The sequence below is a fragment of the Argentina silus genome (genome assembly GCF_951799395.1).
Source record: "Argentina silus genome assembly, chromosome: 16".
Lineage (NCBI taxonomy): Eukaryota > Metazoa > Chordata > Actinopteri > Argentiniformes > Argentinidae > Argentina > Argentina silus.
Window position 1 is genome coordinate 1,055,593 of NC_139670.1, and position 10,598 is coordinate 1,066,190.

Genomic DNA, 10,598 nt, shown 5'->3' on the forward strand with positions numbered 1-10,598 from the left:
AGGGATGAGCAAAGCATTATTAATCATGAAATATCTTTTGGAGTCAGATATAACGCAATGTTAACTTGTGTTAGTTGGTCATGTGACCACTCGTTCGATCATGTCCACAACTGTTAGAAGTCATCATTGGGAATAAATGTATGTCTTATGTTTGACCCGTCATCTATTCTTCAGTGTTTTATTTTCATATTCTGTATTAGCTTACAAGCTTGCACTTAAGTTATTTGTCAAACTGCCATCTTAGTTGTCTCATTGCTTAAGTTCACCAAAGTATGTAGGAATGTTTTGGCGGACTGAAATCTTTTCTCAGCCATGTTACATGATCGTCAGTGTCGCTCCCTCTCTGTCTGGCAGCCACACCCTCAGAATGGCGACAGGACAGTGCCCGGCCCTCCCAGAATCCTTTGTTCCTGGGCTGGACAACGTGTTTTCCGACCGCCGGGGGTTCCACTCAATGGACTCCAACGTTCCGGGACTCTCCAAGGTCATCCTAAACAAACTCAACATGAAAGACTACGGGGAGTACAGGTAAACACACACACACACACACACTAAGTATCTCACACAGTATCTCACTAAACATAAAGGTCATCCTCAACAAACTCAACATGAAGAGTTACAGGTAAAGGTAAAAAGCCTGACACCAAGTCTACAGTCTGGCCCCAAGTCTACAGTCTGACACCAAGTCCTCAGCCAAGCACCCATACAATAACTCAACCCAAATTTAGCACAAATCTATGTTTATTATAATACTGATTGATGAAACATTTTAGGATGGCCAAATGTAATCACACTTTTGTGTTTTAGGTGTATGCTTCACCTGAGGTCCTTGGTGTAAGTGGTATCTGGCTGTTATTTCTTGTGTTGAAGTTACTTAATTCTCTGTGTCTCTGTTCATCCCTCCCCAGGGCTGCTATGGAGGGAAAGAGTAAAGGAGGGGTGTTTAAGAACTACAAGGAGATGTTTGAAAAGATGGAGGAGACGTTTAAGTTCTGCGTGGGCTGTAACAAGCTACCAGACCACCTGGCAGAGGGACACACTCTCAAACGCTGCTGCAAGTGAGTCACAACCCTGGGGGGAGGAGGGGGGAGGAGGGAGGGGAGGAGGGGGGAGGACTGACTGTGGCTGTGGAGAGGTGGATGAAGGGAGGTGGAGGTTGGAGGGTCAGTGAAGAAGACTGGTAATGGCAGGTGTAGTGATACCATTAATCCTTCACTACCTGGAACAATAAAGGGCTGTCCCCTATCTTTGGCTGTCCCTGTGGGAGAACCCTTTGAGGAACCCTTTTGGGTTCCATGAAGAACTCTTTTCACATATGGTATTAAAGGGATGGTTCACCTTTTTACACCTCCTTACCCTGAAAGTAGTCCATGGGCCAGGAGAAACTGTAATCCAAGGGTCGGAGTTGTTTAAATAGCCGCTATTAACTTCAGCTAACTTTAGCCACTGCTAACAAAACAACAATAGGAGTGATGGGGGTAATTAGACCGTTTAGAAGTTCACATTTCATGGCTAAATCACCTCAAATGAAGTTTCTGACTTGGTTGAAGTTGTAGTTACTTTGAGGTGATTTGTCCACACATATCCCCCCACCCCCCCCCCCCCCCCCAGGTGTCTGAATGTGTACTACTGTAGTAAGGAGTGTCAGAAGGCAGACTGGCCTCAGCATAAGAAGATGTGTAAGAAGCTTCGCCTGGTGGCCATCGACAGGCTGGTGGAGTGGCTCATGTTCACAGGTGAGACGTCCTGACATTAGACTAGCAGGGACTGCTCACCCACATCAAGGACCTAACATTTATTCCATATTCCATCCCCCCTCAGGTGACCTGCCGTTCCCCACAGAGAAGTGGTCAGTCCCTCCGTCGGAGGTGAAGGGCTGGGAGGACTGGCTGGCCATGCAGGGAGACCTCACCCCCCGCCTGGACGCCATCTTAGCCTGCCCCAACATGGGGATCCTCTGGAAGAACACCAGCCGGCCACAACCGGATGCCACCGACCTCCGTGAGTCCGTCTGGAGGGTGGAGAGCGAGTTCCTCTCCCGGGCGCTGACGGTTGGTATGGCGATACAACAGTTTGGCCTGGACCCGTATGCCAAGCCTCTGACCATCCATGTGGCGGGAGCTTCACTGAGCGAGACCATGGGGGCGCGGGTGACGGACTTTGACGAGCTGAACCACATGTTCCCGGGCCACCAGGGTCTGGAGGTGGTGATGGTGGGTCCAGAGGTGGTGGACGGGCCCATCATGAGGCCTCCTCTCAGGGCCTTCGGACCCAGACAGAGGGTCTACATCAGCGCCTACAAGGGCCTCTACCACCAGTTCTGGGAAGACGTGGTGGAGAAGGGGGAGGCAGCCAAGCCTGACCTGGTCGTAGGGTTCCACCCAGGTGAATATGGTAGTAGCTCAATGTTGTATGTGTGTGTATGTGTGTGTGTGTTTGTGTTGGTGTCAGAGGTCCTATGCCAGTGGTCATCAGTTCCCCCATCTCAGATGTAACCCCTAACCCTAACCCTAACCCCAACCCTAACCCTAACCTTAACCCGGCCATGTCATCCGGATGCATGCTGACCGGTCTGATCTTGTGATCTTGGTGGCCAGAAAAAGCGGCTGAAGGACCAACGGAAGACTTCCCTAAAGAAGTATGGTATGAACCCTACCCTAACCCAACCCTAACTCTACCCTAACCCAACCCTAACCCTACCCTAACCCTGACCCTACCACCCTGGAGGCTGCTGCTGCAGATCGCTCCACCTGGTGTGGACTCTGCCACCAAGAAGTGCAGCTAGCAGAGGAGAGAAGGCCCGGACAGCACCTGGCAAGGAGGCAGAGAAGAAAGAGAAGAAAGATGCCCATGGCTGCAGCTGCCCCAGTGGGTTAGGCTCTCATATGCCCATATGAGACAGTGTGCATCCCGCATTGGACTACCCAGTCATCAGCTGACCCACAGACAGTAGTAGGAGTCATCGTAGGCCACGGTGGACTACCCAGTCATCAGCTGACCCACAGACAGTAGTAGGAGTCATCGTAGGCCACGGTGGACTACCATAAGTCATCGTAGGCCACGGTGGACTACCATAAGTCATCGTAGGCCACGGTGGACTACCATAAGCAAGTAAGCAGTGGATTTTGCTTCACTGTGGTTTTGTCAGAGTTGTCAATTGAAGCTTCTATATTTAGCACGGGTCAAGCTCAAGTGTCATCTCAGCTGTCTTCTTGGAGATGAGAAGGGGTGTGTGCGTGCGTGCGTGCGTGCGTGCGTGCGTGCGTGTGCGTGCATGCGTGCGTGTGCGTGTGTGTGTGTGTGTGTGTGTGTGTGTGTCAGAACTCTCTAGACGTTTATTGGTCCTGTGAGTGATTGATGAGGACAGCTGGGGAGAACCAGACTCCTGGTAGCTGGTCCCAGCACTATCTGCCCCCCCCCCCGGGAACCACTCACTCTATACCCCAGCCCTGTCCCCTGTCCCCTCTCCCCCCCTCCCCTCCCTCTCCCCCCTCCCCTCCCTAGCACCCTGCTCTGCCCCAGCCCTGTCCCCTCTGCCACCCACCCTCACTGCCCATGCCCTAACCCTAACCTCCCAACCCCCTCTCTCCCACCCAAACCTTCTTCCAACCCCCCATCTCACACCGTGCCAGATCCCCCCTCCCAGACAGCTGTGTAGAGATGCCTCTCTAAGCAGCTAGGTAGCAGCAAAGCCCCTCCACCCCCGCCAAGCCACAGCCACATGAGAGAGATACAGAGAGAGAGAGACAGAGATAGAGAGACAGAGAGAGAGAGAGAGACATAGAGAGAGACATAGAGAGAGACAGAGAGAGAGAGAGAGACATAGAGAGAGACATAGAGAGAGACAGAGAGAGAGAGAGAGAGAGAGAGAGAGAGAGAAAACAACTGCCAAATCCTCTAAGACAGCTGATGCAGGACTTGACATCATCATGTCAAAGATGGCGTCTGCAAGCAGATCTTCTACTAACCCAGACTATGGACCCTAACCTTAACCCTGACTAGACTAGATAACAAAGTCCTCTGAGGTATTTAGTGTCTTTGTCCCAAATCCAAGATGGCGTCTGGTGGGTGGTTACTGTACTCATTAAGTATTAGGAGATGGCTTATCTCTGTCACCTCATCTCTCAGAGGGCTAAATGCTCACTCAGTGTTAAATGTTTTATCTCCGTCCCATCTGAACAGTAACCTGACTGTGTGTTCTTATGTGTGTGTGTGTGTGTGTGTGTCTATATACAGTATCACAACATACATTATTCATACACAGATCCTCTCCTCCCATGGTGTGTGTGTTCCATGGCCAGACAAGACAAGGTAGAGGAGCAGTGTGTACAATATGATACCCATATCCTGTCAGTATCAGAGCCTCCACAGGATCCTGTCCCTCCTTGTCCTCTGGTGGTACGTGTGTGTGTGTGTGTGTGTGTGTGTGTGTGTGTGTCCCTCCTGTCCCTCCTTGTCATCTGGTGGTACGGCCACGGCCGGGGTTTAGAACCAATAGAAGGGTCTGTTCCGAGTGTGTCCCAGTATCTGGATCTCCTGTATGAGGGGTCAGCCTGATTGGTCTATCTGTCCCTCCGTGTCCCAGGGCTCCACACTGTAACAACAGAAGGTTGGGCCTCGATCAGTCTGACTGATCCTACAGCACAGTGTGTGTGTGTGGTAACATTAGGAGGCTGATCAGTCTGATTGATGATTGAGTGATTGATCTTATGTCTCTGTGCCCCCCTGCAGGGTTCCACCTCAGCAACGGCCTATCAGAAGGCTGGCTGCCCTCCCTCCTCCTCCTCAGAGACTTCAACATCCCTTCATTCTTCACTGTGTTCAAGTGAGTCACAGCTGTATACTAACATGACTCATAACATGACTCAATAACATGATATATATATGCAATTTAGCTGACGCTTTTATCTAAAGCGACTTACATTGCACTGAGTGCATACATTTTTCAGTATATATGGTCCAAGCAGGAATCAAACCCACAACCTTAGCGTTGTTAGCACCGTGCTCTACCAACTGAGCCACAGAGGACCATTGATTTCAAAGCCAAACTGTCCTAACCCTAAAAGAAGATCTAATACATTTTGGAATTGAGTGGTGAAGCCTGTTCTCCAGTCTAAGTAAGTTAATTTAATCTTGTTTAAAGTCAGTGTGCTGCTGGTAGTTTTGCTGTATTTTGCTGTGGCTATCCTGCCTTAAGCTCTGGGACCTGGTTTCTGTTGAAAGCTATTTGTTTGAAGCCAATTGTTGTCAATCTCCAGTGGGAGGGCCTGACACTATTCTGCAAGGTATTTAACTCCTGTTCACCTTGGACCAGGACTAATACTTTTGGAATTCAGTGGTGAATCCTGTCTGGTTGTTAACTGATTGTTAGGTGGGAGGGGCTGCAACCCTGCTAGTCATCAGCAATTACAGAATCTGCATTTCTATCTTGACGGTCACAGAGCGACAGCCTCCTGACACGAAGACAAAGGAGTCAATCTGTGTAGTCCATCGAGGAAGGCCTGAGAGGAAGGCCAAACTACTAAGTATTTTTATTCTATTTAATTCCTTTTTCACTACTCTGAGTGTACTGAGTGCTACCTACATCTTGTACTGCCCACAAACTCCCTATCTCTATACCGGCAAATATCACAATATGCTTTCTCCCCATTCCTGTTATTTCATCCCTCAGGAGGACACATCGACGCTCACCTCCCCTCGCAACCATTCCAATCTAGTCTACCCACCATGCTCAACTGACCATGACCTCACTGTCATGGGAGGACTTTGAAACTGCCAGTCAGCGGTCCGGAAAGCAGAGGCTATCTCAGCTTACGTCTGCTTCATGTCTCTCCACTTCCTTGCCCTCACAGAGACATGGATTACACCGGAAAACACAGCTACCCCGGCAGCCCTCTCTGATGCCTACTCCTTTTCTCATTCCCCTAGACGCTCTGGTCGAGGGGGAGGCACAGGACTACTCATCTCACCTAGTGGTCACATAATGTCCTTCCCCTGTCAGACCTGCCCATATCCACCTTCGAATTCCATGCTGTTTCTGTCACCTCCCCTGTCAAACTTCACATTGTCACATCTATCGTCCACCGTCAGCTTGGCCACTTCTTAGATGAGATGGATGTCCTTCTCAGCTTCTTCCCTGAGACCGGTACACCGCTCACACTACTGGGTGACTTCAACATCCAGTCAGAAGCTTCACTCGTCTGGAGTACTTGACCTTCTATCCTCCTTCGGCCTTACCCTGTCCCACTCTCCTCAGACTCATAAGGCAATCAGCTCGACCTTGTCTTTACCAGATCCTCCCATACCTCCAACCTTACTGTTACCCCTCTTCCAGTTTCTGATCATCATTTTGTATCCTTCTCCTTATCCACTGATGCAGCCTCCCCCACCCTCCTGTCCACTCTTTCCTCATCCTTCGACTCTCTCTGTCCACTGACCTCAAGGCCAACACGATCCTCTCCACGCGCTCCTTGGCTGTCTGAAACCCTGCAAGCTTGTAGAATATGGCTCCAAGCAGCTGAGAGGAAATGGAGAAAAACCGGCCTCCCTGATGACCTAAAACCTTATCTCTCTCTCCTCCTCAACTACACCTCATCTGCATCAGCTGCTAAAGCTTCTTACTACCATTCCAAAATTCAATCCTCTGCCTCTGACCCAAGAAAACTGTTCTCCACATTTTCCTCACTCCTCCCCCCCCTCCTCCCTCCTCCCTGTCTGCGGATGACTTTGTCACCTACTTTGAAAAGAAGGTTGATGACATTAGCAGCTTTCTCTCTACCTCTCGCCAACACTGCTACCACTCCTCCCAAACCCACTGCGCTACTCTCTGGTTTATCAGCTCTTTCCCTGTTTCTACATCTTAACGGCCCCTCCTAAAGACCTCTTCATCCCCACTACTCCCCTGTACAAGTTTCTCTACTGTAAATAAATTAAGAAAAAAAAAGAAGTTCTTCCTTCTTCTAGCATTGTGACTGCCAATAGCCCCTGGTCCTACCATAGATTACTTTTTCTTATGATGACTGATTGATAGATGATTCACTTACTTAGACAAATGTATTTGTTGTAACTCGCTTTGGATGAAGGCGCCTTGATAGGCTTGGTAATTATAGTTGGAGTGTTTACAAGGCGTACTTGACTGAAGAGTTGGGTTATACACAGTGAGGTCATGGAATACCAAACTAAGCAGCCTGCCTGTCTGTCTGTATGATCTACAGTGAGACAGAGTGGCAGTACTCCCTGCAGATCCTGTTGGAGTTGGAGGTGGACCTGAAGGGCAGTGGACCCAACCCCTTCGCCTCTCTGAAGCCAGAGCAGGTGCAGTCATGTCCCAACAAGCCCCCTTCCTACTGCAGCTCCCACTACCTGGGCTTCCAGGGCCTGCTGGAGAGAGAGCAGCAGGAGGAACCCACTGAGGACAACTAGAACATTCAAGAAGCATCGGGTATAAGTGTGACTGGCTGGTTGGTTTCAAACCTGGGTCTCCCACATGACACAAGACTGTGTTAAACCTCCTGAGCTAAAGCCGAGGTGCGATGCGAGTGTGGGTTTAACAACCACCTCCTATACATAAGGAATGTTATTATGAAAGCCTGAGTGGCCTCTATGGCTTGCCACATTCCCATCTCAGAGACACAGACAGACAGACGGACAGCGGACAGACAGATAGACAGACAGACACACACAGTAGTGACTGGTGAAAGGAAGCAAGGATGATGCTAGATAGTTGAAGGTTTAGATAGATGTAAGGTTAGAAAGATGTAAGGTTAGAAAGATAGAAGGTTAGGTAGATAGAAGGTTAGGTAGATAGTATGTTAGAATGTCATAGATAGATAGATAGATAGATAGATAGATAGATAGACAAGCCTGGGGTAATATATGCCATTTAGCTGACGCTTTTATCCAAAGCAACTTACATTGCAGTGAGTGCATACATTTCAGTATAGATGGTCCCAGCAGGAATCAAACCCACAACCTAAGCGTTGTTAGCGCCATGCTCTACCAACTGAGCCACAGAGGACCACCATATATATATATATAGTTCAGTGAAGTGGGTTGAGTGGTATAGTTGGTGGGTTAAGTGGTCTCTAACTTTATCCACTACCATAATAAGACTATCTCACTTTCTTTCAACTGCCCAGCGAATCTGTCTATCTATCGAAAGATCTTTAAACCTTTTCCACTACCAAAATAAGACTTTGCAAGCCCACAAAGTTTCTGGAATAAACATTTAATCCTCTCAATGTATTATTTGTGTTTTTACTGGTTTGTAATTCTTCTAATATCCTAATGACATCATAATGACCCAGATGAAAGACTACTATACTGCACAAATATGTACAGATGCTCTATAGATGCTCTATAAATGGATACATCAATGGTGGGGTAGACTAGGTCACATCTCTCTCAATACGATCATATGTCGGTGAATGTGGAGCTTCTTCTGCTGTACTGAACATGGAATGATATAGTAACAATACAATGACCTTCTATCGTTAAAGAGGCAATCTGGGATTCAGACAGCAACAAAGTGGTCTCCCTGCCACATTATCTGGGAAACAGCTGAGGGATGGGGCTGGAGAAACTTACCCTCAAATACATAGACGGAGCTATGGACGCAAGGACTGACCACCCATGAGATGAAAATTATAGTTTTAACAATGTTTCAAAGCTATACAGTGTGTGTTTAAAATTACATTGTTTACAAGCAGGCAAAAAGAAGCTTATATTTTGGGTTCTGGTGGGGTAAGACTGTTGAACTAAGCTCATGAGGCATTAATATAATAACTTACATTCTTCAAAAATCAATGGCTATATATCAATCATTTAAAATTGATGTACTAATCCCAGATTGCCCCTTTAATTGCATATGCATTAAGAGTAATGAAGGCCATCATGTACTACTGTATTTACGATCACCGACACGATGTCAAAAAAGATGTTCCTCCTTCTGGACAATCCACTGACATAAGCACCAACACATTTCCAAACATATCAAAGTCATGTTATATCATTTACAACTTGAGACTTTATTAACAATGCAAAGTGAATAAGGACATCACTACGCATAGATTTTTTTTTTCATGAACCATACATTTGATCAATGTCATTTGGATATTTCCCATTAAACAGCGTGCAGTCAAACTGATTTCTGAACGTTTCCAAAAGCCGAGGGATGGCTTCTTCAGTCGAGACATCTCTTCCCAGCTCTCGGCTGAGGGAGGTGACACCTTTACCTACGATGCCACAGGGGACAATATTGTCAAACCAGCCCATATCTGTGTTGCAGTTCAGAGCCACGCCATGAGACGTGATATACCTCCCACAATGGATCCCTGAAAAAAGAAAATACCAAAAACCACAGTAAAATCCAATAACACAAACACGCAAATTATGTAACTGTGTGAAAATTAATGTCCCTAAGAATGATGACAAGTTTAGGATACCTATGGCGCATATCTTGTTCTCTCCGACCCATACTCCAGTGTCTGGGGACGTGGACGCTTTTATCCCGAATGTTCTGCAGAGGTTGATGACGGTCCGCTCCAGTTGACATACGTACCATCGCACGCTTTTCTTGAAGCAGCCCAAATGAAGTATTGGGTAACACACCAACTGACCCGGACCGTGGAAGGTGATGAGTCCGCCGCGGTTGGTCCGATAGAACTCGGCACCGAGGACTTTGAGTCTCTGCTCCTCCTCGGCTGGGTAGGGCGCCTGCCTAAGGCCGATGGTGTAAACGGGCGAGTGTTCACAGAGTATCAGAGCGTTGCTGGGTCTTTCTGGAGCATCTAGATGTCGTTTGACATAGAACTGCTGGACCTGTAACGCACTCGCATAGGAAATCCGACCCAAACGCACCACTTCCACTGCTGCCTTTACATGCTGCATTTTAGTTTGATGACATCAATGAATACTCTCCTGAGGAAACGGTAAAAAACCTAGACACACACAGAGGCTGGGACGTGAAACACATTCCCGTGTCATCAGCCGTGAACTTTGGACCCTTGAGGGGCAGAAGAGCAGAACTTGTGTTCAGTGTTTTTTCGTATTGGAGTCTAGATACGTAAGATAGATATGTCTAGATAGATATATGTATATATCGTGCAACACATCTGTCCTTACAGGGCGCAGCCATGTTTGGACCTTATTTCTTCTTCTCTGGTTGGCACACTGGTAGGTGGGGCATTAGCGCCATCAAGAGGACGGGTCAAAGAATTGCCTCCACCGCATTTAATTGCTTATCTATCCTGTGTTTTAATGGTGCAATCTGTGATTCCCTGCTACGTTGGTGGTAGACTAAATGCATGTTACTTATTATATTTGAAGAATATGACTTACATGTAACTAAAGTTGGGACCACACTTAAGGGCGATTCTTAGACTACGGGCACTTTCATGTCCTTTGATCATATTTTATAAAAAAAAAAAAAAAAAAATTGGGAATATTCACACTTTCATAGTTATCTTTACAATGAAAGTACTTTAGGAACTTTTTACCGGTAGTCTATGATGATTTTTTCACCTTTTTCAACATCGTTATAGATGCAAATATTGCTGTTTTGTGCCTGTCCCACACCCAGACTTCTGATCTTCAATAAT

The 10,598-nt window shown here is 47.4% G+C and overlaps 2 protein-coding genes across 2 annotated transcripts; one reads left to right on the forward strand and one right to left on the reverse strand.

The window, feature by feature from the left end:
* Positions 1-367: 367 nt before the first annotated feature.
* mss51 (MSS51 mitochondrial translational activator) lies at positions 368-7,422 on the forward strand (the record flags this gene model as incomplete). Its single annotated transcript, XM_083687980.1, has 6 exons — positions 368-528; positions 909-1,058; positions 1,612-1,736; positions 1,822-2,385; positions 4,732-4,825; positions 7,215-7,422. 6 exons carry the CDS (start codon positions 368-370, stop codon positions 7,420-7,422), a joined length of 1,302 nt encoding a protein of 433 aa, XP_083544106.1.
* A 1,378-nt stretch (positions 7,423-8,800) lies between these two features.
* On the reverse strand, positions 8,801-10,126 carry lipt2 (lipoyl(octanoyl) transferase 2). Its single transcript, XM_083687982.1, has 2 exons — positions 9,444-10,126; positions 8,801-9,332 (listed from the first exon to the last, which is right to left on the reverse strand). The coding sequence occupies exons 1-2, from the start codon at positions 9,886-9,888 to the stop codon at positions 9,079-9,081; spliced, it is 699 nt and encodes a 232-aa protein (XP_083544108.1). The 5' UTR covers positions 9,889-10,126; the 3' UTR covers positions 8,801-9,078.
* Between the last annotated feature and the right edge of the window lie 472 nt (positions 10,127-10,598).

Bases quoted from the DNA above. Each gene is read 5' to 3' on its own strand.
- lipt2 (XM_083687982.1), bottom strand. From the start codon at position 9,888: ATGCAGCATGTAAAGGCAGCAGTGGAAGTGGTGCGTTTGGGTCGGATT. The intron at 9,333-9,443 runs GTATCCTAAACT...TTCTTTTTTCAG, and splicing joins GAACAAGATATGCGCCATAG to GGATCCATTGTGGGAGGTAT.